Raw genomic sequence first — 15,428 nt, forward strand, 5'->3', positions numbered from 1 at the left:
TGGCAGCAGGATTACCTGATGATGAACAAGGAGCCCTGAGCTGAAAGGTGAGCTGGTCCTGAAGGCAGGGACAAAAGTTGAGGTCAAGGAGATGTGGATTGAGAGGACGAGGAAGACACTTCGTGGCCGATGAACAAAAAGTCTCCTCATTTCCTCTGTTGCTCAGACTTTTGTTAACATGGGGAAAGCTCTCAGCGGTCAGAAGTCACTGTGTTTCATCGATGTTGGCATTAACATGGAGCCATGGGAAGGACAAGGCCACAGAGGTCCCGACGTCTTTGCTAGACAGCTGGGGGCACCTGGGCACAGCATGTCACTGTGGGAGTTGGCCTGGGTGTACCTTCCCCTCTGTGGCTTCCTTAGCGACTTCCTGCCGGCTCCTCTGGTGTTCGGGAAAGACGTGGTTTCACATGTGCCAGGTGTGAATCTCCCCTAGTTCCATCCACGTGCATGCTAACGTGAAAGATGAGCATTTATAGCTGATCTCATAAAGTCCATAGTATAGGTAAAGCCCATTGCCTAAGCACTATCACAAAAGTAGATTTCTTGCCCTAACCATTTTGGCTCAGTGGATAGAGTGTCAGCCTGTGGACTGAAGGGTCCTGGGTTTGATTCCAGTCAAGGGCACGTAGCTTGGTTGAGGGCACATCCTCAGTGGGGGGTGTGCAGGAGGCAGCTGGTCAATATTTCTCTCTCATCGATGTTTCTAACTCTATCCCTCTCCCTTCCTCTCTGTAAAAAATCAATAATATATATATATATTTTTTAAAAAGTAGATTTCCTGACAAATAGAGAAAAAGCAAACAACCATCAAATACATATACAGGAAATGCTAATCCACGGCATCACCAAAGGTGGTAACTACAGCAGATGACTGGACTCTAAACGGTGACTTTTAGGAATGTGATTGTGCCTGCAGAACCCCTTTGATTATTCTCACCTGCTGTGGCTATTAGCCAAGTGGGCCAGCTAATGGATGGAACAAGTGGAGTGGAGGGTTAACTAGAGCCTGAAGACTTGCCGCGTACGTTTATGTGTCAAAATAGAAGCAAAGCACCGTACCAGGCGCTTATTGGTGGGACTGGAGTGTCCAGATGAGCAGCTGTTCTAGAGGCTTTTACACCTGCACACACTTGGTGGTATAGAGCAGTGGTCCGCAAACTGCGGTTCGTGAACTACATGCGGCTCTTTGGCCCCTTTAGTGTGGCCACGAAGTTTCAAATGCACTGTATGCGTACCCGCACGTGGTATTTTGTGGAAGAGCCACACTCAAGGGGCCGCAGTTTGCCGACCACCGGTATAGAGGGACAGAATGCTGTCACTTCCCAGTCTTTCAAACTTTCCATGGTCACATGGCTAGCAATTTAAGAGGTTTAAATCACTTAAGAATTTATTAAAATTCCATGATTTTATTTCAGAAAGCTCTTATGTCACTCATAAAGCTGAAATTATTTTCCTTCCTTCTTTGAACACAAAATAGTTATAATCACTACTATTTATTGAGAGCAATGGTCCAGGCAGAGAAGAGGGGAGGGAATGGGAGGAAGGTCTGTTTGCCTGCAAAGTCCCTGCTCTCAAGGACAGTCCAGTACAGCCTACAGAATAATAAGTTTAGAAAATTCACCACTCATGTCAGCTCCTGAGTCACACCTGATCCTGCAGAGAGCTTCGGTGATTGGTGAGGGGCCAGGGGACACAAACAAATGCTGCAGGTGGGGAGATGAATCCGTTTGCTGATTTTCAGGTCTGCAAGCAAGCGCGTGATGACTGTTGTCTCAGCGTGAACAGGTGCCCCTTTATGACCTGGTTGCCTTTCTCATTCTAGTCTAAAATCCATGCCGCACGAAGTCTGAGTGAGATCGCTATAGACCTGACCGAGACGGGCACACTGAAGACCTCCAAGCTGGCCAACATGGGGAGCAAAGGGAAGATCATCAGCGGCAGCAGCGGGAGCCTCCTGTCATCAGGTAGGCACAGCCTTGGGTTGGGAGCCACCTGAGAACGTGGAGGAAGTTCCTGCTGAAGCCTGGCTTCGGCCCTGGAGGGCTCTAGGGAAGGCGGGGAACCAGCAGCAGCTGGGGAGGCAGCTTGGCAGGCTCGCCAGGAGCTGGCTCTAGTTTGGAGACCCAGGTTTCATGCCAAATGGGAATCTGAGAAAAGTGCCAGAAGTATCAAAGGGTGGGGGGAGAGGAACGGCAGAGCCAGTCAGTGTGGGAAGGGTGGTTGGTTATCTAAGTGCCTTCGAGCGCCCTCCAGAGCCCTCTGACTGCGACAGCGATGGCTGAGTGTCAGGAGTGGCAGCTCCGGGGACAGCGGTGGGGTTCACTGTGCGTCATTAGAGGAGAATTATACTCAGGCAGGGCTGCAGGTAGGGTCGTGGTGCTGAGTGACGGTACATTGTGTTCCTAGATGAACTTCTTGAAACTTTAAAAAGTCCAAAATACTCTTGCTCATTTGGAAAGGAGGGACTTGCTGTCACTAACTACAGTACGGGAGAGCGATTAAGCGCCTTTTGAAACTGAGAGTCAAAGGATCCGCTTCCTCCATCTGTTTCTGCGGGCCCTGGACAAGCCTCTTGTCATTAGATGGTGGGAGGGCCAGAAAAGCTCTGAGGGTTCAGATCCAGCTGACTTCGGGAGAAGGGACACCTTTCACTAAAGGGTGAGGCAGGAAAAAGAACGGGTTTGAGGAGGACAGGGAGGGGGAGGGAGGCAGTAATTGTTTGGAAATATTAGTGAGAAGTGTTACTGATGCAGGTCACTCCCCAGGCCACACGGTCTGTCTGATTGTTCTTAGGGACAGTGTGTCCTTGCTTCTGAGCCATGAAAATACAGCAAGAAGTCTTTGACTGACCTCAGTTTCACTTTCTATAACTGTTTTCTAATGGCTGCACACAACTACAGAATGACACAAAAAAAGGAAAAGAGACAGGAGGAGGAAGAGCTGAAAGTGACCTAGTTAGCTTCCGGGCAGGTTGGGTCCAGCGAGAGTCAGGACAGGGAGGAGGAGGATTGCCCTTCCCGGACTGGGAGGCAGCGTTACAGAGACCCGCATTGGACAGGCCTTTGTTTCTAAGGCCCTGGGAGGACCCCAGCATGTGGTCACATGGCCATGTGTTTTCATCAAATCTGTGAACATAATACACTTCACATTCTTTTTCCTAAATAGAGCCACCAAAATAACAGAAGTCCAGGCTCACAAAACCTGGACCTGCCTCTGCCAGATCACTGTAGGGTTCACCATAAACCCCTCCCTGCTTCAGGATTTCTAACATTTTTTTTAATCAACACAATAGGCCAAATCATTATTTCTGAGGCCTAGAGGTTTACAGTAAAGACTTAGAAAATGTGGTCTTCTTTTGTCAAAAAGAAGGTCATTTAAAACCTAAGCCCCCGCCTGGAATTGCAGCCACTCCTAGTCCCCTGTGGAATGGCCAAGGGCAGGTCAGAGCCCACCCCTGTGTTTGTCTTCTAGACTCTCCCGACCCCTGCTAAGACCCAGAGTCTCAGATTCCAAGCCTGAACTGACCCACCCAATCTCCTTATTATCCAGCCGCAGATGAGCTGCACTCAATTTTCATTCTCAGTGAGGGGGTGCATTTCCGCTGTGGTTGCATATCCATTCGGGAATCTAGGTCCTTTGTGAACATGGCATGGTTATTCCCAGGAGGACAATGGATCATCCAGCTCACGGCTTCTCAACCTCCCTGTGCTTCCCAACCACTTGGAGGGCGTGTTCCAGCACAGATAACTGGGCTCCAGCTCCAGAGTGTTTGATTCCCTTGGACTAGGGCAGTGATGGTGAACCTATGACATGCGTGTCAGAGGTGACATGCAAACTCATTTCTTTGGTTGATTTTTCTTTGTGAAATGGCATTTAAATATATAAAATAAATATCAAAAATATAAGTCTTTGTTTTACTCTGGTTGCAAATATCAAAAAATTTCTATATGTGACACGGCACCAGAGTTAAGTTAGGGTTTTTCAAAATGCTGACACACCGAGCTCAAAAGGTTCGCCATCACTGGACTAGGGTGAGCCTGAGGACTTGCATTTCTAACGAGGTCTAACAAGGCCTCAAGTGATGCTGATGCTGCTAGTCTGGGGACCAGACCACACTTGGAGAGCTACTCTTCTTGCTGAAGGAGAGAAAAAAGCCTGAGGTGGCTATGCTCAGAATCTTGAGACCAGGTATCCCCACTTTTAAACCTGTGCCTTGGTCCATCTGCTCAGGTGCCTTTTCTCCGGCAGCCTCCAGTGATACCAAGGCAGTGCCTCACAGCATTTACAGGTGAGGGTATGAGCAGTTCCTGACATGGAACCGACCTCACTCAACCATCAGAAGTGAGATCCAGGCAACTTTAAGGGGAAAAGCAGTTCCTCTCTCTTACTGCCATCACCTTGACATTAACCATCAATCTAGAAGGTAAAGCAAAAGAAAACCTCCCTGCTGAGTCCGCCCCCACCCCTAATAGAAGCGTCTTTATTCCAAGATGCTGAGGTGATTTTCATGTGTTTGATCACTTGTGATGGAGGCCCCAAGCTAAGCTGTTGTTGTAAGTCGATGAAGTCAGCTAGGGCACCTTGTGCTCCCCACTTTCAGAGGCTTCTTTTGAGGGCACTGACTCATCTGCTGCACAGCTAAGCGGGAGGAACCTGGGCAGAGGAGTCAGCTGGGAGGTGTAAGCCTTGCCCCATGGCAGGCCAGGGAGCGCTTCCAACTCTGCCTCACCCTGCGGTTAGAGCCTGAAGAATGGTCCTTGAATGTGAGGCTGAGGCTCCCAGGGGAGGTCCTCTTCTCTTGATTTAGGAAAGACAATAGGGCAATGGAGGGAGAGACCATAAAACAGGAAACTTCCATCCCTCAACTCAACAAAGGGAATTTCTAGAACCTGGAAATCTGGTCACCCCTCCTTCTGGGCCTGCTGATTGCTGCTTCTCTGTCTTTTCTTGTCCCAGGAGGAAACGCCTTTCCCTTGAGGCAAGTCCTTAGAAATTCCTTTTGGAAGGCACCTGCTTCCCAAGCCCCACAATGCACAAATCTAGGCGAGGCTCCCACCCTGTTCTTTTTGTCCTTTCATGTCCTCTTGCTTAACTGCTTGTTGAAAATGCCTTTAGTCATGTGCTCCCGCAGACTGAGAGGCCATTGCTCCTCCAGCACAGCCCTGGTTTTAAACACTTTTTATTACACTTGCCAGACCCTATGTTCTATCTTTTGTTCAGAAAATATGATACATATAACCTACTAGGGGCCCAGAGCATGAATTCATGCACCTTGAAAGGAACTGTGGGCTGCGGCAGGGGGTGGGGGGTGGGGGGAGAGCAAGGGCGGATCTTGGCCCATCCTCTGTGCCCCCGCCTGGCCCTTCCCGCCATGGCCCTAGGTCCCCTGTCTGCTGGCAGCCCCACTCGTGGCCGCTGCTCCCACGTGCTGACGGTGCCAGCCCCGCTCGCACCTGCTGCCCAGATCACTCCTCAGGAGCAGGGGGAGGTGGAGAAGCCCTCAGGGGTGATCGGGGCTGGCACCAGGCACTGGCAGCGGTTGCAAGAGGCAGCTCCGGTGCTGGCTCCGGGTGTGAATGGGGCTGGCGCCTGGTGCCAGCAATGGGTGCAAGCGCCTGGCGGGACCATGATGCATGGGAACAAGGAATTTTCAGTAACCACCAGAGGCTTGCCCCAGTGACAGTGACCGGCGTCCCGCCTTGGTCTGGCATCCCCACTCACCTGCTCCACCATCCTACTGCAGATGATGCCCGCCAAGTTCTGTGCACTGCCGCCGCCCACCATGTTCCACGCATGCCCCTTGGTGGTCAGCGCACATCATAGTGACTGGTTGTTCAGTTGTTTGGTTGTTCCGCCATTTAGTCTATTTGCATATTAGGGTTTTATATGTATAGATATCCTCTTTGATCAGTTGACTTCTTTCCTTCTAATCTACTGCCTCATGTTTTGGAAAAAAAAAAAAAAAGATGGTCCTTAAAAGCATTTTGAGATATTTTCTACTTCTAGCCCACTTTCTGACATCTAGTAGGTGCTCAATACACAATTTTTAAAAATTGTTTGCATTATATTCTCATGACTTACTCATATTATAACTGGAAATTTGTACCTTTTGACTTCCTCACCCCTTTCACCAACCCTCTCTGGCAACTACCAATCTGTTCTCTTTCTATGTTTTAGTTCACTTAGCATAATGCCTATGTTGCTGCAAATGACAAGATTTCATTCTTTTTTTGGTTGAATAATATTCCATTGTGTGTGTGTGTGTGTGTGTGTGTGTGTGTGTGTCTACACCACATTTTCTTGCTTTATCTATTCGTTCAGTGCTGGACATTTAGCTTGTTTTCATATCTTGGCTATTGTGAATAATGCTTCTGTGGACGTGGGGTGAAGTTGATGGTTTAGTTTTCTTCAGATAAATACCCAGAAATGGAATTGCTGGGTCATATGGAAGTTCCATTTTTAATTCCTTGAGGAACCTCCATGCTGTTTCCACAGTGGCTGCACCAGTTTATCTGTTTCCCGCATCAGCAGTGCATCAGTGTTCCCGTTTCTCCACATCCTTGACAACACTTGTTGTTTCTTGTCTTTTTGGTAATAGCCATCCTAACAGGTGTGAATGATAGCTCATTGTGGTTTTAATTTGCATTTTCTCACTGACTAATGATGCTGAGTATCTTTTCATGTACCTGTTGGCCATCTGTCTTTTTAGAAAAGTGTTCAGATTCTCTGTCCGTTTTTAATCAGGTTGTTTGTTTTCCTGCATGTATAGGTGGGGATGTTTCAGCACACGCTCAGTCAGGAAACATAGTTATACATACATCATATATTCAAATATGGTGGCAGATGTCCTTCCTTGGGGGAGACTTTAGTACCATAACAAGGGAATAATGAGAACAGTTCCCGAGGAGTCCCTGGAGCCCCTTCAGCTCCTCCAGTAGGTCTCGGGTGGTGGTTTCAGCTTGTTCACCCCCTGGTTCTGTAAAATACCTAGCCTTGTTCTTGAAAAACAGTTCTAGCAATTATTAAAGTTAGGGATTGTGAAGGTATGGATAAACATCTAAGTCTTGGTCTTTCTGTGAAAGTTCCAGCAAGTTACAAGATAGCATTACACTCACTTTATAAATTTTAGAGTCAGATAAGTGGGGTTACAGGTTAATAGTGGCAAAGCTGTAAGCTCTAAACCAGTGATGGCGAACCTATGACATGTGTGTCAGAGGTGACACGCGAACTCATTTTTTGGTTGATTTTTCTTTGTGAAATGGCATTTAAATATATAAAATAAATATCAAAAATATGTCTTTGTTTTACTCTGGTTGCAAATATCAAAAAATTTCTATATGTGACACGGCACCAGAGTTAAGTTAGGGTTTTTCAAAATGCTGACACGCCGAGCTCAAAAGGTTCGCCATCATTGCTCTAAACAAAGGTTAATCTGTGCTAGGTTACCTGCGAGGCTCAGGGGTAGCTTTTTTACATTATCAGATATGTGGTTTGCAATTAATTTCTCCCATTCAGTAGGTTGCCTTTTCTCTTTGTTGATGGTTTCCTTTGCTGTGCAGAAGCTTTTTATTTTATGCAGTCCCACTTGTCTAGTTTTACTTTTGTTGCCTTTGTTTTCAGTGTCAAATTCAAAAACATGGTCACCAAGACTGATGTCAATCATACATGATTATTGAAATTAAAATTTTTTCATTGATTTGAGAGAGGGAGAAAGAGAGCGAGATATATTAATTTGTTGTCCCATTTATCTATGCATTCATTGGTTGATTATTATATGTGCCCTGACTGGGAATCAAACCCACAACCTAGGTGTATTGGGACGATGCTATAACCAACTGAGCTACCTGGCCAGGCCAGCCAGAAATTAAATTGTCAAGAGTACTAGTAAGAATCCTGCATGGCCCCATTTTAGGAACCGTCTATGTTCCCAGAATATATGGTATCTTGGGCCTGTTAAGAACTCTCATATACCTGCCAAAAACTCTCATATACTTGCTGCCAACATTTTTCCTCAAGTTGTACTGTGTCACTTTTGTCATGCTGGTATTAGACCTTTAAACGTTAATCTTGTCAGATCAGGCTCCTACTGCAAATCATGTCCATTCTTGTTATCTTTCATTCATCCTTCCATCTTTGCACCCAAATTGTGGTGTAACTGAGCCACGTAACACTGTATTATCTCTCTGGTATAAGCATATTTTCTAGCTCCCAAAATTTGGTAGGGACTATACACAGCATTCAAAAAAGTATAGCTCCTCTCCTCACAGAGTTTGCATACTATTTTTGAGTATCTTTTCATGTACCTGTTGGCCATCTGTCTTGGTAGGAAAAGTGAAGGTGATTTTCCTTTTGAAAGAAGGGCATATGATTACCTCTAAAATTATTGAAGTCCAGTGCATGGCATCTGAGGTCTAAGATGCTAAAGAAATGATGAGACCTCATTGGTGTCTATTAAAGAAGTCAAAGGTTCACAGTTACTCATGCCATGAGCCAGCAGCTAGGATTTCAAATAGAAAAGATCCGCGCTGAAGCGATGTATTAAGGCTTGGGGCCAGAACACCTTACTTCTTTGATGGTGATACATAGGTCTCCCCGTGTGAGACCTGGAATCCCATATCCTAGTAGAGACCCATAGAGAGCCTTCTGAGTCTGAGCTGCAAGGCGTGTGTCAGAATGAAAGGGATGAGCTCCTCACCTCCTGGTCCAGGTCTGGATGGGATTCTGAGCTGAGGAAGTTGATGGAACCCAAGTCGTGAATCCATGTGTGAAGGGACTCAGGTAGCCAGGCTTCCAAAGGGTGTGAGGATCCTGTCCTCGGGTCACATCTGCTGAGAGATGGCCTGGCTTCCCAGCGGCCCCTGGAAGAGGGGATGTTGAGGCAGCTCCTCCAAGCCAGGCTGGCAGAGCCCTACTCCTGCTCTCCACAAGCCGGGTCTGGCTTAGCCTCACAGGCCCAGTGAGGTGGGTGCTCAGTAAGCCTGCTGACTGACCACGGCAGGGGGAGCGGGGGCCACTGGATTCTCTCTGCCCTGAGGGAGCATTGCTTTGCTCATTGGTGTTTCAGGTCACCAGTTTGTGGAGGTTCAAATAAGAGTTTGAGAGGATAGCTCTGAATTCACATCACTTGGTTATGGAGTTTTCAGAGTTCAAGTATCTGAAATCCTTTTTTTGTGGGAACTTGGATGGGTGTTTTCCTCTCTTCCCAACCCCCATTTCTTGAAATCCTATAAAGGATCACAGAGGAAAGAAAAATGGAATAACAAAACAGAGCAAATGACAACTAGTTTGTTGTTCATAGCTCCTCTGAAAGTGGGAGAGAGCGTGTGGGATGGTCCTCAGCACCGTTCCGGAGACCTGCCAGCACAGAACAGTTCAGATTTCAGTGGGAGTGCAGCCGCCAAGGGTGATGAGCTGTTGTTCTCAGCCACCAACTCGCTTAGGAAATACCCAGTGTTCTGCAGGCCGATGTGCCTCATTGCAATAGCCACCCAAACACAAAATATGTCTGTGCGTCCTTTCTTAAATAAATGGAACAGAAGACTGAGGTAGCCTTTTTTTAAAGAAATGTAGAGGCGTAAGTCACCCATTCCTTCCCCAAATCACACATGTTGTAACTATAAACAGCAATGTGATGGCAGTTGAGTTACCTTCAGCAGGATTGTAAAGAATGTGGTGATGATGCGGGTTTTAAAAAACACACACACAACCTGTGGTCTGCTGTTACCCCTCAGCTCTGATATTTTCCGTTCTGGAAAAGCCATGTTGTGCTAGGCCTGGGGCATCGCTTCACCTGGGGTCAGTGCACATGCATTACTCACCGCCTCACACATTCTCATTCTCTGAATGCTAGCACTTCCTCCCATTGTGAGGAAGTTTATTAATAACTAATGTAACAAAGAGGATGCCAGCTATCTCATCTCTCCATACAGACAAGTGGTCTGATCGGCGCCTGCCAGCTTTATGGCCGTGGCTTTGTTCAGCTCAAAACACACTGCCTTATGCTGGTATCAGTCATGTGGTTTTTGGTGTGTTGTTGTTCTCTTTGTCTTCATCCTTTCTTTTTTGTTCTCACTTTACCCCCTCCTGCATCTCTGTCCAGCATCTCCACGTTCTCTGTTATGTAGCAGCTGCCTGTCCCTGTAGGTCTAATGACAGCAGGATGCCAAGGGCTTTCATTTTGGTCCTGACCTCCGGGCTCTGCAGATGGGCACAGCCCTGCAGCCACAGCCAAGGGCGTGTTCACGCTGGACCTTGCCACCAGTGAGGGCTGTGAAATCTCCTTCTGTGGGATGGATGTTTCTGGACTTGTTAGAGCAGGACAGGCCTGAGTCAAAATTGAGATGATAAAATGTTTGTTCCTTTCTACTCTCATATTGGGGAAATAAAACCCACTAAAGTAGTTTAGACTGATGTATTTATGCCTCCAGGTATTCCTAGTAAAGGAGTATTTGCCTACTAAAGAGAACCGAACAGAATGGCAATTTGTAACCTAAATGAATGATTTTCCAGTGATGAAATTTTAAACACTGAAAAAGAAATACCACATCAGCTCTCACAGGCGTTGCTTTGTTCCCGTGTAGGCCAGCCCTCTCAGTATTGCAATAGAATAACAGTCTCGGAGCCAGAAAGATAAGCCCCTGATTTCACAGTTTAAGAAATGGAAACTGTATGAGTTACTCATAAATAGTAGTTTCAACTAGGTATTTTACCAGATGCTGCTGCTAAGTTTTATGATCAATTATTCAATTTCTTCTCTCTCTCTTTTTCTCCCTCCACCCCCCCCCCGCCTCTTCTCCCCCCTTCTCCCTGCCCTCTCTCATATTATAGTTGTGCTCTTCACCCTGTGGTGAAGGTGCCCGGAGCCCTGGCATCTGGCCACGTGAGAAAGCCATCCCAGACACTCTAGCTACCATCAAAGGTGCTTACCTTTCAAAGATCTTCCATTTCTACTGTTTCAAAGGAACTGTTTTATGACCCTGATGACAAGTGTGCCAAGCATGCAGTTTTCATGCTAAAAATCACATTTATTCTCTGAACCCATCTCCAGGGACCACGTGTGTACCTTGAAATCTGCGGTGTGCTGTTGTTTCATACGGTCTCCCAGGACAGCTTTTAAGTGTGGGATTCATAATTGACGATGTGTATGGCAAATAAATATCTCTTCGTCATATAGGAGAATTCAGGCCCTTCCTGCACATTCACTCCTGGGTGTCTGCCAAAATTTGTCCTTATGACTTTTACAGATCTGCCGGGAATGTGCCTTCTTTATTTTATTATTTTCCCTGAAGGCCTATACAGATTGTCATTTCCTTCACTTACTTTCAGGACAACAGACTTCTTTCCTCTTTGGGGCGTGGTTTGTTTCAATTTCCCGCCCTCAGAGAAAAAAGCACCCCTTCTTTCTTCTGAGATCAGTGAGCAGGTCATCAGTATTCCAGCTGTGTGACCAGAGTGCCACGCTCCTGAGAACATGCTCTTCATAGGATGCATGCTCATATCCTGCGCTGAGTAGTCAGGGGCTTTTGAAAGATTGGAGCAGATTCTCCCTCACAGCTGAACAAGGATATCCTGGAGGAGAGGAGATTGTGTGTGTGTGTGTGTGTGTGTGTGCACCCTCCCCCCATACACATACCACACACACATACATACACACACACGTCCTGCCCAGGGAGCTGGCTGCCCACTGGGGGAAGTCTGGAGTTCCCCAGCTGGATGGGGCAGTTTCTCCGGAAACTGCCAGAGGTAACACAACAGGTTTCACCATATTTTCACCAATAAAACCTCCACAGCACTGGGCGCTCACTCAAAAGATTCCCAGATGCCCACTGAAAATGACCTCTGACCTTGAGCACATCACCCAGACTCTCCTGGCCCTGTTTGATAGAACTTATCTTCTTTGAGATCGGATCTTTTTCTCCTCTTCCCCGGCCAGATTATTGGTGGCCTATTTCTATAAAATCCTTTGGATTTTGATTGAAACATAATAAAGTAACCAAAAACACACACAAGATTATATTTTCAGCCTAGTATCGTTCAGATTGGTAGTTACTGCGCCATAACTGGGGTGGAAGGGCTCACTAGAGAACTGATCTGACCATAACTGGGGTGGAAGGGCTCACTAGAGAACTGATCTGACCATAACTGGGGTGGAAGGGCTCACTAGAGAACTGATCTGACCATAACTGGGGTGGAAGGGCTTACTAGAGAACTGATCTGACCATAACTGGGGTGGAAGGGCTCACTAGAGAACTGATCTGACCATAACTGGGGTGGAAGGGCTCACTAGAGAACTGATCTGACCATAACTGGGGTGGAAGGGCTCACTAGAGAACTGATCTGACGCTTAGTTTTCCTGCTGGTGAAGCACAGGGAGCACCTCACCTGTGCAGACCAGACTAGGGTGACCGCCAGCTCCCAGGTTGTCTAATTGGTACCAGCCCGGGGGTTCCTTCCCTGTGTGGCAGCTGTTGCCTCTCGCCTTCCCGGGGCTTCTCTCCTGCCTCCCCCACATGGGCAGCTTTTCATGTTAGGACAGGGCTCTCAAGGCTGGGATCCGGTCTAGTTATCGGTCTCCCACCCACCTGCACACGAAGGTGCTCCAGAGACATGTTTCATTGGCATGTCTGAAGAACCTCCCCGGCTCCACCTCCTCCTTCCTTCTCTCTGCATGTCCATCCGCGCAACACGTGGGAGGGGTCGGGGCTGGACATGCAGGTGTGACTGCACACTGCACCATTTACTACGGTGACTCAGCAGTCACCAAAACAGGAAGTTCCTACCCTTGTGGTGTTTCCATTCTAGGGCCAATATAGCCCACACAGAGCCCAGTCAGAATCCCAGCTCTGCCTTCCTACCTCCCGGTGACTTCTATGAAAACGGGGACTCTGTGTTTGTGATGATTAAATGAAGTGGATCATGTGGGAAGCTCCTGTAAGGAATTCTGTAAAAATCCACTTGATTTTTTCCTTTCTCCTCACTAGTTTTCTGAATGTATGCAGCCAGGAACACTATTTAATACAAATAACTACGAATATTCACGTAGCACCTATGTTCTGAACTCTGTTCTAAGCATCTGTCAAGTATTATCTCATCCAATTCTCCCAACCTTTGAAGAAGCCCCGTTTTTATTCCCATATTACAGGAGAGGATACTGAGATATAGTTCATGTAACATTACCAGGCCCTTCAGCTAGTAAGTCATGGAGCTGGGACATAAGCCCAGACCTGTTCCTTCTAAACTGCTAGACTGTGGACTTCAGCCTCAGGAAGCCACAGGATCAAGGTATGTTTTCCAAACCATATTTAGGTCACTCTTTCCTATACACTTGGTACTGCTCTAAACTTCTATTAACAACTAGAAAGTATTTATGTATTACTTATATCTTCCAAAAATATTCAAATCACCTCTGATGTTCTTTGCCTTCTGACCCATTCATTATGGGTAGACAGCCCTTTTGAAGTAACTTGGCCACTGTTTGGTCAGTTCATAAGTTTTGAGATCCCACTTCTGACTCCAGTAGTTTTCTATCTTCCTACTTTTATAATCCCAAAGGCAGCTCCGATTAATCTGTTTAGCATACACGTATTTGCTTTGGACTGTTGATAAGATGACGAAATAAATTCTTTAGGTGCTGGTTGATCATTAGACATTCCCTTCCAATTTGAGGCAAATTGTCGCAGTAACTGGGGAAGGACTGGAGTTGGCAGAGTGCCTGTCTTTTCTAGAGGCGGGAATTGTAAGGGAAAGAGGGAAGGTGGCACTGGATGTGAGCATACTTTTGTACAAGCTGCAAAAATCACCACCAGAGGCACGAGGGAACTGCCTGAGTAAGTGGTTTATTAAATAATAGATTCTTCAGGTTTGGAGGGCTCTTGGAGGTAGGTTAATTGGTCATTTCTAGAAGGGAACATCATGACTACCAGAGTTAGTAACCCGAGGCTTTACACATTCAGGTCTGTGATGGAAATCCGGGTCTCTTTCCTGTCCTTCACTGCCCCTTTCAAAGATTAGACTTACACTTTTTAATTTCTGAGGGACTAAATTTATAGCCTTGGGGTGTTCTTGCCTATTTTGTGGGTTCAAATAAGTGGAAATGGATAAACCGTGGTAACAGAGAGTTTCTGTACCTTTAGGCAAGTCTATGTGCTGATTTGAAATGATTTCTGTGTCTAGAATCACTTTGGACATGGTCACAATCCTTTAGTTTGTTAAGATCCCCATAGACCAGAGCCCCTGAGGCCCTTCCCTGATTGGGTGTCTCCTGGAATCACTGTCTCTTCAGGGAATTAGCCAGGATTCTCTGCCTCCTGCTTTCTGGCTAACTTGCTGGCCTCCCTTTAGGATGTCAGCTGTGCCATTCAGGGGATGCCTAGAGGGTTGTTGTGGACGCCGTGGGAATCTCCTCAACATCACAGACCACTTGGGGCTCCTTCTCTGATGCCCTTGGGTTTCTTTCTATGGTACTGTTACTGAGGCATCATTGTCGCTAGGAACTTGACCACTTCTCATCATGATTGGCATATTTGCCTGGTTGCAGGTAACGTCCCACAGGCTTAGATCCCACAAGCTCTGAAATAAAGTCACCTGGAGAACTCAGAGCCCTTGTCCAAGAGCAGGGAATTTTCCTTTAGAGAAACAGAGGCACTGGGAACCTCTTTCAGATGCAATCTGACATGAACCTGAATGCATATCTCCTTAAGCAATGGTGAAGAGGTGGTCTCAATGATTTCTCTCTCTAATTCTATGGGGTGTGTGTGTGTGTGTGTGTGTGTGTGTGTGTGTGTGATGTACATGTAGGGATATATATACACTCACTCATGTTAAATCTTCACCCAAGGTTGAGGAGTTACCTATTTATTCCAGGCACACACAGTGGTGTCATATGCATTATTTCACTTAGTCTTTACAACAGATTAAGGAGGGCAGGTCAGTATCCCAAGGTCACACATCTAGTAAGTGGTTTAGAGTTCATCAAACTCAGAACTGTCTGACCCTCCACTCAGGTATCCTTATGGCTAAAATGGAAATCCACATGGCCAGGCCAGGCTGGCTGAGTTTGCAGAGATTTAACTTGGTGCCCTGCACCACATTTCTCGTGAAGCAATATCCAGAATAAAGGAGTAAAAGAGCTAGACTTAGTGGTGCCAGACATGAAGAGGGCCTCTTGAGCCATCTAGTCTGTCTTATGTGGGTTGGCTATTTAGGTTAATTATTATGAATAAAATAATTTAGGTAGTGCTAATGAGCCCTATAACTCAAGACCAAAGCTTAACTAATCCCATAACTAGAGACAGAATGATCTAAAAACATTGTGCTTTACCTCCCAGAGTTTAATGTTGTGTGACTTTTGCCATCCTTGAACAGATTAATTCTTATATTTGACTGCATCCAGCATCATTTCCTATGGAGAGGCTAGGCAGGGGTGA

General features: G+C 46.5%; 1 protein-coding gene across 3 annotated transcripts in view; it reads left to right on the top strand.

Annotated features, from left to right (window-relative positions):
• The window catches only part of FRMD4A (FERM domain containing 4A), a 605,434-nt gene that overhangs the window by 555,174 nt on the left and 34,832 nt on the right, over window positions 1-15,428 (top strand). For all 3 annotated transcript variants that reach the window (XM_081096657.1, XM_081096658.1, XM_081096659.1), the window contains one exon: window positions 1,826-1,967. In XM_081096657.1, the coding sequence (XP_080952783.1) occupies window positions 1,826-1,967 (142 nt within the window). The remainder of the gene's footprint in view (window positions 1-1,825; window positions 1,968-15,428) is intronic.

Source organism: Myotis nattereri, assembly GCF_964212035.1.
Source record: "Myotis nattereri genome assembly, chromosome: 1".
Classification (NCBI taxonomy): Eukaryota; Metazoa; Chordata; class Mammalia; order Chiroptera; family Vespertilionidae; genus Myotis; species Myotis nattereri.